Source organism: Erigeron canadensis, chromosome 5 (assembly GCF_010389155.1).
Source record: "Erigeron canadensis isolate Cc75 chromosome 5, C_canadensis_v1, whole genome shotgun sequence".
NCBI lineage: Eukaryota > Viridiplantae > Streptophyta > Magnoliopsida > Asterales > Asteraceae > Erigeron > Erigeron canadensis.
In genome coordinates, this window is record NC_057765.1 from 40,069,795 (window position 1) to 40,084,316 (window position 14,522).

Here is a 14,522-nt window from a genome sequence, read left to right on the forward strand (position 1 = left end):
TTTACTTCTTAATGTTTTAATCCTCATTTTTAGAAGAACAATTATTATTATAATTATTATTTTTGTCTAACATGTCATAAAGCGCTCAACGAAATTTAAAATTATAAATAGGATAAAGTTTTAGCAAAATTCCATAGCCACGTGCTCCTATGATCCATACATACAGATCTTATCATGTACAGTCAGCAAAATGGAGAGAAAAGCTAAAAGAACAATTCAAAAAGTACTACTAATCGAAAAAGACAGTTTCCTCCTTGCCTCCTTAACAAAACTACAATGAAGGACAAGATTGGCAAACCTTCTCTCACACAGTCACATGATAAATCTCTTTCTAAACATCGAAGGCAAACTACCTTTTTGCCCTTCGCTTGTTATTCACTTGGACCTCTCTTTTAAACATACAATGTACACATTTAAACTCACATAAAGACTCCAAAGAGGACCAAAACTCATAACCACGACATGTTAATAAACAAGTTTTATCCTCTCAATATACAAAAAAAAAAAAAAAAAAAAGAAAAAGCTTAGATATAAGATATCCCCTCTTCCTCTTCCTCTATCTCTTGTCAAAATTCGCCTCAATTTGTACTATCTTTAAGCCACGGCGGAGATGCCTCGACATTTGAATCCCTCGACCCTCACCGTCGGGTGTTTTTGACCAAATTGTCCTCGAGCACAACTTCCCCCACCTTTACGAGCCGATGAAGAAGGTGAGGCTTCAAAGACGGGCGAAAATGGGTTCATATCTTCATTACCAAACTGAACATCTTGAACAACCGGATTAGATGCTCGACTTGGTGGTGACCCACAAAAATATGGTGGGGACGATGATACCAAATTATTAGTTTTTTCGACATCATAAAATTCCTATAAATAAAAAATAAACATATGCATTAGAATGTGATAGGAAAATAAGAACATTGAAATAGATTCAGGGGGTTTGGCCTAGTTTTTTTTCATGGCTTATAGCTTTTTTGTTTATTTAACACAATAAAAGCCATTTTGGGTGTTTGTTTGGGCTTATTTGCTTATGCTTTTTTATTTATTTAAGCACAATAAAAGCCATTTTTCATAAGCTATAAATTGAAGCTTTTTTGCTTTTTTCCCTCATTTGTCTTTCCTTTTCCTAATAAAAGCCATAATCTTATAAAAGCTAATACAAACACTATATAATGACTTCTAATCTTAAAACAAAAAAACCAAAAACTATTTATAAAATATAAGCATAAGCCATAGAAAAAAAGTTAGGCCAAACACCCCCTCATACCAAATAGTCTACTCTACAATATAATTGACCTTTTAACATATCACGTTGTTATTACTTTAATAATTTCACACAACAAGTACAACAATATTAAAGACTGAAACTGAAAATGTTAACAAAATTATATATCATAATTTTGATGAGAGACTACTTTAACAAAGTTTGACTTTTTTTTTTCAAGTGTAACACTCCATTAAATTATTGCTACTATACAAGTAAATGAAAGCATGAAATTAACAAATTAACTTCAACCGGTTTCATCAAAAGTGAGAACCATGGTACATCTTTATTTTTATTGCTTTTTATAGGACAGACAAAATGAAAAATTATTTAAATGACACATTTGTACTAGCTAGGCAGATCCAACAGAAAATATATACAAATCTTATATAAAGGTGCGGAAATATTAAAAACTGAATTTTAAAATATCTAACCATAGAAATTATTAATAAAACAAGCTAACAGAATCTTGATAAAATTAGAACGTAAACATCCTAATCTATCACTTTCGAATAATATACACTTGAAAATGCTCAACTTAAAAAAAAAAAAGAAGGAATTTTGACCTTTTTTTGTAAGTAAGTAAGTAATTACATGAGAAAAAAAAACAAACAAACAATGAGACCAAAGTGGTAAGTTGTGGTATAATAATTAAAACAAATACATTAAAACTTTGTTGCAAATTTATTTACCTAAACAAATTAGATTATATTAAATAGAAAATATACAGTAATAAATAAATGATAAAGATACCTTTGTGAGAATCATATCTAGGAGTTCCGTCTGTGCTTTTGTTTCGTACATTTCAGTTTGATGACTATATTTTAACAAACAAAACAGAAAAACAAAACATTTAGTAACAAAAAAACATAAATTCAAGGAAACAAAAAAATGTTTATCTCACAGACATATATACATACATACATTGAATAATGGTGGTGATGGGATCGAGGAGATGAGATAGAAATGATGGAAGGATTAAAACGACGAGGTTTTGGGCAAACGACACCGTTCATATCTCCAACAACCAAGGTGGTGTTATTATTGTTTTTTGCATAATAATCATTCATCATATCTTGAAACTTCAAGAAAGTGACTAGAGATCTATATGCAAAAACAACACCTGCATATTATATACAAACATGAATAAATATGAATTCTTCTTCTAAAATATACAATTATGTATTGTTTATATATATATATATATGTATATATGTATGTATGAAATGAAAAAGAGAGAAACCTTGGTTGATGGGGGATGAAGAGAGGAAGGTTGAAATGGGATGTGGAATGACTATTCATAGAAAATGGATGAGAGAGAGATGATTGGAGAAAAAAAGATTTTTCGTAATATTTTTATATTTTTTTTATATTTTTCAAACCTTTTATTTATTTCTTATTCTTATACACATTTCTTTCTTGTTTTATTGATATTTTTTCTCTTTTAGATTGGATATTTATTGATTGGATGATGAATATTAATACTTTTTCATTTTCAGCTGGAAAAAATTAGTTTACGTTTAATTAACTTAGAGTTTTTTAAAAAAACAACAAATGCGCATCAATTCAATCTAAAAATACATTAATACAGTTATTAACTACTCGTAGTAAATTTGTCCTTGCGTTGCTTCTAGATATGGTTTTCAGACGATAAAGTGTTGAATATAAACATGATAAAGTCATCAACAAACATAACTTGTAATCGTTGCTATATACATAAATAAATAAATAAAACATATAAAAACAGTATGAATAATAAGATGTATTAAAGAAAAAAAACATACACATAAAATAACTATGTTAATGTAAATAATGACAATATGACGACGACGATGTAATAAAGTGTCTTACTCTAAATGTTAAATTAACGTAATGCGTAACAATGATTTAAATTATTATATATAACGGAATGAAAAAAAATCATCAAAACCAAATGTTTAAAGGTAAAACTGCAAATGTGTAAAAGTTGTTGGATAGAAATATGAGAACTCAAAAGTTTTGTGTCAAAAGTTTGAAAACGAAAACTTTGATATGAGGCAAAAGTTTGAGGTAAAAACTTTAGGGGGTGCAAATGAAAAGAGACCAAAGTGATGTTAAAGCCTTAAAACTAAAAATGTTAAAAGTTTAGGGTATAAAATAAAAGTTGTTAAAAGTTAAAAAAGGGTTGTACAGTAAGCTTAAAGAGTTGTACATTGCATGTTGGTTTTTAAAATATATATATAATTCAAGTTTAAAAAAACTCGTATTACAATTTACAAACACACACTCAAAAGATGGATATGAGCGTTTATAATAAGTATGTATGGAACTTAAGTTATAAAAAAAAATGAGTGATGTTAACTTAAATACTTAATAAAAAAGAAAATTCTTCAAAAAGTTTGATCAAACATAAGTTATATAATCTATGGTTTTATCAAATCATTCGATACATTTCGATCATACATAGTAAATTAGGATTTTAAGATTTTTGACTTTGAAAGATACATTTTACAGAGTTAATTTAAATCTAAAAGGTGGAAGAACAAAGATAAGATTTGTATATCATAAAATCAAGTATATATATCAAGTGGGTATGTAACTTAACAGTTAACACTAAACTAACAACACCATTACTTTAATGTAGGGGTGTAAACGAGTCCACCCGAGATCGAGCATGAGCTCGAGCTCATTCGAGCCTTAGTATTTAAACTCGAGCTCGGCTCGTGGTTTATTAAGAAAGCTTGAGCTCGGCTCGAGATAGACTCGTTTGTCAAAAAAAAAAAACTAAACACGTTCGAGCTTGGTAAGTGATCAAAATTAAGCTCGATTCACATATGCTCGGGGTAAAAAGCTCGCTTAAGCTCGACTTGATTAGCATATGAAAGCTCTACTAATATAATTATATGTATATATATATATATATATTATTATATTACATATATAAAAGCTCATTTAGGCTCGCAAACTTATTCGAGTTATACATTCGAAGTTCGAGCTCGAGTTCGTTTGATAAACGAGTCAACAAATAAGCTCGAATTCGACTCGAGCTCGTTTAAGCTTGGCTAGAAATGAGCTTTTTACGAATCGAGTTCAAATATTTCGCGAACAGGTTTGACTCGTTTACACCCAAATTAACCGCAAATGCACCTTTCTTTTATCAAATCTCATGGACATGGTCTAATCATGAGGGTAGTATTTTATCATGGCCTACTTTAATGTTTTTTTTTTTTTACTTTTAACTCAAGATCCTATGATAGTACTATAGTTATTTTACAAATGATGCATATAAGAAGAGGTCTTATTATGATATATTTAAATTATGGTATGGTATATGAATCTTTAATCGGAAGACCTTACGATATATCTATCTCAAATTATAGTATGATATATGTTTGATGATATATCCCTCTTTCGCTTATACAGTTATACGAAGGATAATCCATATGAAGGACTCATGTGCGAGGGTGTTTAAGTAATTTATTATATACTCAATTTATTTCAAAGATAAAATAATATTCATAATAAGGAGTTGGATATTGTAAAACAAGTATTAAAGACAATATCTTGACTCTTCAATCATGACTTTTGTTTTATTTGTTTTACTTTACCTAAAACTTTCATAATAAATGAACATGTGTATATATTCGGCCTAATTAAGATAATTTGTATAGGCATGAGATCGGATAGACTGAAACCTTAAAGTAAATTCTAAAGCCCTTAACTTATTCTTCAAGTCAAACCTTTGCTATAAAATGAGAGGTCATCTTTATTTAGTGGCACAATTACAATCAACCGAATAATCACACAATCCTAATTGAGGTCAAACTAAATCCAAAAAAGTGTCAATAAACCATAAAGCCATTACCATTTTTCCATAAAGAAGTCCCTTACCTCACAAAGTAATAGACGTGATTTGGTGCTCAATCAATGTTCATAATATTATCCCCTTGATTTTAATACATGTAAGCGGAGGGTTAGTTTGGCTCATCAATGTCTCATTTATTCCTTTATATGTGAAATTTTTTTAGTTCGAATTCAGTTTTACGTAAACCATTTTGTTTTCATCATCTGATTTTCCTTTTATTGTTAATAACCATCTTTGATTCAATAGTTCTTAAAAACCACAAATACCAAAAAGAAAGATAAATTTGACAAAGAAAAGTAACATCTTTATATTGCTATTAATCTGACAGTTTTTGTTTTTTTTTACTTTTTATAATTTGACAGTTTTTATTATATATAAATTAAAAAAAGTCAATCTTTTGTTACATGTCATTGAAAATGTTTTTACTAGGCACAAATGTTTTGGCTCAAAACATGTTTTGCTTTAAAAGTTTCAAATAATGAAAGATGTCGAATAATTAAGTGTCACTTTTACTGTTTCGATATTCGAAAGTTTAATGATCCAGTTACTTTCTTTTCATATACTTGCAAACAAAATAAGCAATGCCCTTTATAAGTTATAACCCAAAACAAATAATAATATTCTAAAATTAACCCAACAGGCCAACACATATATAGCAAAAAGCTAAAAACAAACAATTTCTAGCCCATATAAAAGAAATGAAAAGAAAAAGATAATCAAGCCCAATAGAGAAAACAACAAGTCAAACAACACGAAAATCCAAACTGACGTGTCTGTATATAACTGACACGTGTCCATCGCACTTACTTGTCATTATGCTCCAACTTTCCCCAATTACTAACTCACATTTAATATTATTGTCATTTTTAAAAAAAGGATATATATTATCTTTTCACTTTTTATTTATTTACATTTTATTTACACACACTAAAAACACACACATATAGATACAGATACGAAAAAACGTTACTTATCGGAACCAAAAATGTCGTCGGATGACTGGCCGGATTGGTTACCTGCTGACTGGACTATGCAAATCAAAAAGATCGATCAACGCAAAGTCAAAGTAATTATTAATTTTCTTTTAATTGTTTTTTTTCTAGGGTTTTTTTTTTCTTCAATTTTTTTTTTTTTTGTATTTTTTTAAGGTTTAGTTTTGATTTTTTTTTATCTGAAATTAATACCTGCATGTTGATTTTATATTACTTTTGTCCATCTTATTTGATTTTAGGTTTTAAAAAAAGTTGAGAAATTGATAGTTTTTTCATGCAATTAGTTGATGAATTTTGATGAATTAGTTAGATTTAAGCTATATGCGTGTAATTAGAGATGATTTGTGTATGTAATGTTAGGGTTTTGTTTACTTTTGAAAAGCTGATCTGTAAAAAAAGGTGATGTAATTTTATAATAATTGTTAAAATCATATATATATATATATATATGATGAAATGTAAATATGTATACTTTAAGATATATAGAGCTGGAAGCTAGTTATTTTAATTAAGTAGAGATGTTTGACTAAGTAGCTAGTTATTACAAAAACTTTTTAAGGGGTATTTTTGTAGTTCAACAATGCATATTATAAGCTCAAGCGAGTTTTAAAAGCTGCTCGAAGTAGCTTATTCTTTAATCTTGTTTCGGTAAGCTCTCAGCCGGACTTGGAGCTATTGTATAATATAGGCTCTTATAAGCTCCCTGCTTAATAAAACCGATTATCTTTTTTTGTTTTTTTTTTGTTTAGTTTATCTATTAAAAAAATGGTACCTTGTAGGAATTTCTGTAATTGTATATGTGATGTTTTGGAAATGATTTCAAGGAATTAGTACTTTCATACCACTGTAATAGTAACAATTATAGTGGTGTTGTTTTATGTGGTATCTTATATTTTGGGATGTTTTGCTAAATCCATATGTATGTGTTGTTGTAGTGTTATGTTGATTCTCAAGGACACAAGTGTTATTCTAAGCCACAAGTGTTCGATTATCTTAAGAAGATTGGCGGGAAAGAAGCTCATGTGAATACTGTAAGTGCTACCTCTTTACGCACTTTGCTTTAATATTTTCTGCATTGAGCTGCAGTTTGCGGGTACACTTACGTTTCTGTTTTTATTTTCAGGATAATGCCAATGGATCAACTTTAGACTTATCGATGGAGCCAGAAAATGAAGTTATTGGATCGTCACCTGGAGGACCACCTGCGAAACTGGCAACTAGAAGTAGCAGGAAGAAACCCCTGGTATCAAAAAAGTCCTCGCGTATTTATGTCGTTGGTTACAGTGGTTTCTGCTGTATGTTAGATTATTCTTTTGAATGTCGGTTTTTCATTTGTTTGCAATAGGCGATGCACGAAGCTGAAGGTGTTTCATCTGGAGTTGGATCTCCTTCTGAGCCTTTATCATCTGAAAGAAGCCATGGTGATTCTAGTTGGCTACCTGATGGTTGGACTGTGGAAGTGAAGACTCGCAAAGGTGGTAACAGTACAGGAATGAGATATAAGGTAATTGAAGAATTATATTGCCGATATAAGGTTTGCATTCACTAACAAGGGTTTGTTTTTTTAATTATTCTCAATAGTTTTCAACTATAATCTTAAAAGTATAAAAATGTTACAATTTTTCTAGCTTGCTGCAAATCTACAATCATACTACTTGATATGATAATCCTCTAAAATTTTCTTAATTGTTGTGCTACTGCAGTGCTACACAGATCCTCTAAGTGGACAAAAGTTCTTTTCAAAGCCACAGGTTCTGAGTCATCTTGCCAAAACAAACCGGAGTTTTGGTGGACAGAAAGAGTTAAACACAGAACCTATTATCGCCACTCCGATAACAGCTTGGGTATTCCTTTTGTCATTTTTATGTGTTTTCTATGGTATTGTTAAATGGAAGTGGCAGTTTTGACCAATTTGCTTACGAATGGGCTCTAATCTGGCGTGTTTAATTGTTAAACGGGTCAAATGTTTGAAAACTTGATATACACAACATGTTTTAGCATCTTCTCTCAGAATAAATATAGAATTCTCATAATTTTAATAATGGAGTTAAAGACCAGGTTCTCTATATCAGTCCAAATTCGCCTAATGTATTATTAAGGCACACATCCCTCTTACATTCAGAAATTTACATTATTTGTGTGATAATATTGTTTCTGTAATCTATTTATGATCATTCAGTGTTCATCTGAATACTTTTAAAAAACACGTTATATCATATGCCTATCTTGGCGCCTCTAGTAGCAGCTGTTGCGAGCATTATTTTGTTTTAACTGACTGGTTGTTGGTGAACATGTTATTCAATTCATTAGAGAGAGAATGCGTCTACAGAACCTGGTAATTCCCAGACCAATGAAGCCACTGAAGACGAGAAGAATAAATTCGAAAAGAAGACAGAAAGCGCTCGCTTGTACTCGGAACGTAGAGTTGAGTTTCATTGTTGATCTCCAATATTATGTTAAATTTAAATTTTATATGTCGATTTTGACCTCTGGAGCAATGTCTAGGTTGTCACAAGGATTCCAGCAGAAGGATTACCTCCGGGGTGGATAAAAGAAATGAGATTGAGAAATGATGGAATTAAGAGGGATCCGGTAGCCTGACATTATATATTTCTATAGTTCAATGCATTATAGTTGTCCAACGTATGTCTGATGATGGCTTGAAACATGCAGTTCTTTGTAGACCCTTCGAGTGAATACGTCTTCTTCTCGAAAAAGGATGCCTTGCGTTATCTGGAAGCTGGGGATGTCAAGGCATGTGTCATGAAACCGATGATAAGGAATATGAATGCAGATGCCTCTGTAAGTTTTCTGAAATAAAAATCCGCTTCATGTTTCTATTATGAAAGAAAGAAAATCAGCTTCTCTAAAATGAAACAGAACATTGTGTTCCGTTAATCACTTTTGATCTATTTTCTGAAATTTATAATGACCTTCCTAAAAAAGGAAGCAACATTGTTGTCTGTCAAATTGCATTACTAGGTTTACTTTAGTTTGATTTCTATTTTGGGAAACAAGCTGGGTTTTCATCCCTAAAGAGGTAACATAATTTCGAATGATTTAAGTTCAAGGTAATTTTTTAGGTTAACTGGTTTCTAGCCACTATGTCGGTACCTTTTTGAAAAATATATGACATGGTTAATGTTAAGGACAACTCGGCTGCTGAAATCTCCTTATGATAAAATAAATAGTTGCCAGTTTTGTATACTTGGTTAAGATTTTGTAATGTTAGTTTGTTCAGTTAGTGGCTTTGGTAGATTTGTTATCATAAGTTAAATAAATATATTGTTTTGAAGTTATAATTTGGCCAGGCCATCAAAAGTCTAATCATTCTCCCTTCTTTTAATAGGTTTATTCTTTAATCTGTTGACGACACTGTAAAATTATATATGCTATGATCTTGAACTTCTAACTCACAATCCTGCCATATTCTCTTCGTTTCAGCTTAATTTAAAAATGTCTGGAGACGAAATGGCTTCACCACCCGATCCATGCAAAGGAATTGAGACTTCCGAAGTGCTGACAAATGGTTGCGTAACAGATTCGAAAACAAACGGAATTGCTACAGAGAACCCGGCCGAGAATCCAGTCGAGAACCCGGTAAACTACAAATTATTTTCATCAATTTTCTGCAGTTTATTGAAAATTTGTTTTTTTACCTTAAAAAAACAGAGTTTGCCATCTGAATATCTGACAGTTATCACTAGTACTCCTTTCATCCAAAAATGATTGCCCTCAGACAAGAATCACTCAGTTAAAGAAAAGTGCAATCATTATTGTCACCAATAATATTTGAGATTTACCATTGAAAAGCTTTCTGATTGGGGGGATTAGAAATGGACAATTACTGGACATCCCAAAATAGAAAGGTGGACTATAAATTTGGGACGGAGGGAGTAATACTTTTATCTTCTGTTTTTCTCATTTAATAATTAAATGTAATATATAATGATTGGTGATCCAGAAGCCAATTCGCTCTATAACTGGTGGAATTTTCTCTACACCTGTTGCTTCCCAAAAAGAGGCTCGCACTAGATCTGGAGGATCTTTCCCTAGTCCGAAAGAAGTAGTTTCTGATTGGCTACCTGATGGATGGACTGTTGAACTGCATTACAAAAGTTCTGGAATGAAGTACAAGGTAATTAAAAGCCGAACCACACTTGAATTCCATCTTGATTAACTAACACCTAAAATAAGTTTATGATATTATCCAATTGTGTGATCTTGAATGTCAAGTTCGCACCCAACTTATCCTTTCTTTATACCCTCTAGTCCGTAGACTGAAATTTTTTTAAAGATTGGGTTTCTGGTTTTTTCAATACAACTAAATATTTTTAGTTTTATTTTCTTTACACAGATATGTTCATATAACAATGTTATTGTTCTGACTTGGTAGATTTACAAGGAATCTGCAAGTGGGAAAAAGTTTTATTCGAAGCCACAAGTGCTGGACTATCTTGCAAATGGCAGTAGTAGCAACTCTAGAAAGAGAAAAGTATGTGAACTGGCATTCTGTTAGTGTACTTAGGGTGGGTAACAGGTCAAAATGGGTATTTTTGGTATATGCTGGTTTTACCATAGTTTTATCTTGAATTTTAGAAACAAAAAAAATAAAATAAATAGCGTCAAGTATCGTGATAGTTTTTTAATCAATATCTTTATTTTAAAATAAACTGATTAATGAGGCTTTTATGTATTAGATACATTTTTCACCTGTTTCCTTCCGAGTTAAAAAATAATGTAGTATTGTCCTTTTTTTGTTCTTTTGCTCATTATGTTTTATGTGTACCACAACAACATCAAATAAGATTTATCCAACTGTTGAATTTGATTATCTGGCTGATTCATTTGTTCTAAACTCTCAAGGATAATTCTTCCGTGGTGTCTGATTCGTCCCCAAAACCCAAAAGATCTAGCAACAAGAAAGATAACTCGAATTTTGAAGAAGTAAGTTCCTTATTCTATTCCAAATTATGCTTCACATGTGTGTGTGGGTGTGTGTATATGTGTGTGTGTGTGTGTCAGTGTGTGGGTGTATGTATATATGTGTGTGTGTGTGTTTATGTATGTATGCTACCCATGGTTGATAATATGACTATTTGGACGATTATACGATCTCTAGTTTATCACAACAACTCCGGCGGAAGGGTTGCCTGAAGGATGGATAAAAGAAGTTAGAACAAAGATATCTGGAACCCACAAAAGACATGATCCGGTATGAAGTATTCAATCATTTATATTCTTGCATCGAATTTCTAATAATAACCCACCTATTGGCTGTTGTAATTCCTTGTCATATCATGCAAGTTTTCATCATTACATATTTACATATGATGAAATGGATTTATGCAGTACTATATTGACCCTGAGAATGGATACATCTTTCGCTCTAAATTGGATGCTCTGCGCTTTCTAGAGACTGGTGACATAAACGCATGTGCCATGAAACCGAAGGTGAAGGATAAAGATGGAAATGAAGTTGTAAGTCCATAGTTCAACAAACATTCCCTCAAATATAGCAATTGGCTCGAGTTTCTTAAGATTAGAGGTGGCTTTTGACCCATTGACTTCTGAATAGGATGATTAGTCATATTAGATGTACTATTTGGCTGGCACAAGAAATTTATCTGTTATAAATAGGAAAACATTAATAAAAATATTAGGAATAGCAAAATATATTATAAAATTATTAATGCCTACTGCATGCATTATTTTTCTTTCTTTTTTAGATTTTATATCATTAAAATATCATTAAATTTAAAATTTCAATCTAGTTAGATCTAATTTAATAAATAGTTATATTCAAAGTATTTTGTTTTTCAGTATATATATATTCAAACAATAATTTGATATATAAAATTAGATTTAATTTAATAAATAATTATATTCAAAGTATTTTGTTTTTCAGTATATATATATTGAAACAATAATTTGATATATAAAAACGACATGTGTCAACCCGGTCCGACCCGTGATCAACTGATACCCGTTTGACCTGACCGGCTTTTCCCGTACTAGACAGTAACCAACACGAACCTGTTATCCATACATTTTGTCACCTTTAGTGGTAGTATAACTAAATCATTAAAAAAGCGCAAAAAATAGGTACTGTTATCAAACATTTGAAATCTCGTAACTATAATAACCAGAATTGGGTTTCATGTGTCATTATATTTGCTCACTGGGAGACTAATATAAGGCTTATTCTAACGTAATTCTCCTGGATGTTTTTGTTAGTATGTGCGTACAGATGGTGTGCCAAAACCAGCTAAAACAACTGGTGAACAACTCGTTGAAGGTAAGGAGTTAAATTGTTTCAGTTCTCTTCAGTTGCCAATTTATCATTTTATTTAGGGAAACTTGCAAGAAAAGTTAATTTAGGTTGATTGCTTGTATTCGTATATCTAATTAAGGGGAATTTTTTCTCAGTACAGAGAAGGATTCAACTATCGGAATCTTTCAGTTAGGGGTACCCTCTAAGTTAACTGTGTTTTATGCTCCCCATATGAGCCAATTATTTGACACATACATAATGATCAATTTACATAATGATCGATTAGATTATATACATCAAAAACAAAGGCATTATTGCCTATAAAAATTAGATATTTATAAGACTCTAATTTAACTATGGTCTTATTACCTAAAATTCTTTAAAAGGGAAATACATCGGGTTAATCAAGAGATTATCCTAACAAAAACCATAACCCAAATGTTATATGACTCTATTCATACACATCCTTTTAAGGAATTTTAGGTATAAGTCCATAGTTAAATTAGAGTCTTACTAAATGAAGAAATGCAAGACTCTAATTTAACTAGTCTTATACCTAAAATTCCTTAAAAGGGAAATACATCGGGTTAATCAAGAGATTATCCTAGCAAAAACCATAACCCAAATGTAAATGCTACGTCATCAACTTCTCTTTACCTTGTAACTTGTTCGGGTCCTTCCCCATATATAATTTTTTTTTTGTGGGTGATCGTTTTATCAATTTTTTTAATTCGAAACTTGTTATGCTGAAGTGAGAAAATACTTACTTAAATAGAAATATGACAAAACTATGTTAGTTTTCTAATCTGTTTATAATGTGAGATATTGAATTCTAATATCAAGCTTATCAACATAACAATAGGAGGAGAGAACTCTGTGGAAAAACAAGACAATGATGTATCATCTGCTGGTAACATCTCTGTGAGAGGTAGGGTGTCAAGTAGGATTGCAAATCGTAGCAACAACTCCGCAACTACTTCGCCTGCTCAATCTTCAAAAAGACAAAAAGGGGTAAATTTCGAAACTGGCCCTTCAGGTGGGGGTCTCACTGAAGATAACAGAGCAGTCCAAGAGAAGCAGGGACCGGGGGTAAATCTGGAAAAGGAGCCCGATGATGGCCATCTCTCTTATGACATTCCAGATGATGATAATTGGACAGACCAATGCATTGACTTCGCAGTCAAAACACTTACAGATGAAATTCTAATAAATGGTCAACCAGCACCCGGGGCTTTTCAGGAAGAAAATGGTGGGGTGGAGACTGGTGTGAACAAAACTCCTACGAAGGTGAATTGAGTGTTGATGTGCAGTGGGTTTCTCAGCGACGATGGGGCGATTGACTTTAATATTATGTATTTAAATCTGTCTATGAATTTGCTAGTCAACTTATGTAGTGTTTTCTGGTTGCTTTAATAGGTGTTTTATTGTGAAAATAATATCCGACTTGTATCACCATCACAAGGAAAACCCAAATTTTAGTTTTAAATGTTACGAGTAATTGCAAATATGGATACGTGTCATCAGACAGTAGAATTTGTGCCACGTGCCATTAGTTTATTGGTTCAAATGTAATGTTTCTGAATTGGAAATTAGTGCTTTTCTTATCCACAAAATAAAAATGGGAAATGTTAAACTGTAGGATAAAAAAATGGGTTTTGTTAGTGACAATCTTTAGGGTTATCAGTAAAAACTAATTGGGTGTATTAAAATTTGTAACTTTGGGTTAGAAAAATCAGGCTATGGTTTTTTAATATATAATGTATAAGTTTTTAAGCATGTAATATGTTATTAGTGACAGCCCTTAAAGCTGTCATTATCATTTTCCTAAAAAAATTATACTTTTCATATTAATAGTTTCGTTTTTTAAATTTTATGATAAGTGCATAAATGCAATTTAACTGTAACCCTAAAGATTTTCGCAAATCTCAATAAACAATTTGAAGGTAAGCACAAACTTTATTAACTGTAAAAGGCGGATATAAAACTTAACTTGATTGAGACAAGTGTGCTTTATAAACTCGATCGCAAACACAGAATAATATCATTCGACAGGGTTATGAAGTCTGGACAAGTCTATTGCCCGACCTTATTTTCTGCTTTTGACATTGTTCAATTTTATCTCCGATAGGTTAAAGCTAACCACGGTAA

General features: G+C 31.3%; 2 protein-coding genes across 2 annotated transcripts; one reads left to right on the forward strand and one right to left on the reverse strand.

Moving 5' to 3' along the window:
* Positions 1-204: 204 nt before the first annotated feature.
* Positions 205-2,610, reverse strand: LOC122600110. Its single transcript, XM_043772771.1, has 4 exons — positions 2,508-2,610; positions 2,189-2,387; positions 2,018-2,081; positions 205-867 (listed from the first exon to the last, which is right to left on the reverse strand). The coding sequence occupies exons 2-4, from the start codon at positions 2,335-2,337 to the stop codon at positions 595-597; spliced, it is 486 nt and encodes a 161-aa protein (XP_043628706.1). The 5' UTR covers positions 2,338-2,387; positions 2,508-2,610; the 3' UTR covers positions 205-594.
* A 3,404-nt stretch (positions 2,611-6,014) lies between these two features.
* Positions 6,015-13,881, forward strand: LOC122599344. Its single transcript, XM_043771847.1, has 16 exons — positions 6,015-6,174; positions 7,036-7,131; positions 7,224-7,343; positions 7,446-7,604; positions 7,804-7,944; positions 8,411-8,524; positions 8,606-8,692; positions 8,774-8,902; positions 9,545-9,700; positions 10,065-10,238; positions 10,497-10,595; positions 10,967-11,047; positions 11,223-11,315; positions 11,453-11,581; positions 12,338-12,398; positions 13,237-13,881. Exons 1-16 carry the CDS (start codon positions 6,094-6,096, stop codon positions 13,668-13,670), a joined length of 2,154 nt encoding a protein of 717 aa, XP_043627782.1. The 5' UTR covers positions 6,015-6,093; the 3' UTR covers positions 13,671-13,881.
* Positions 13,882-14,522: the final 641 nt, after the last annotated feature.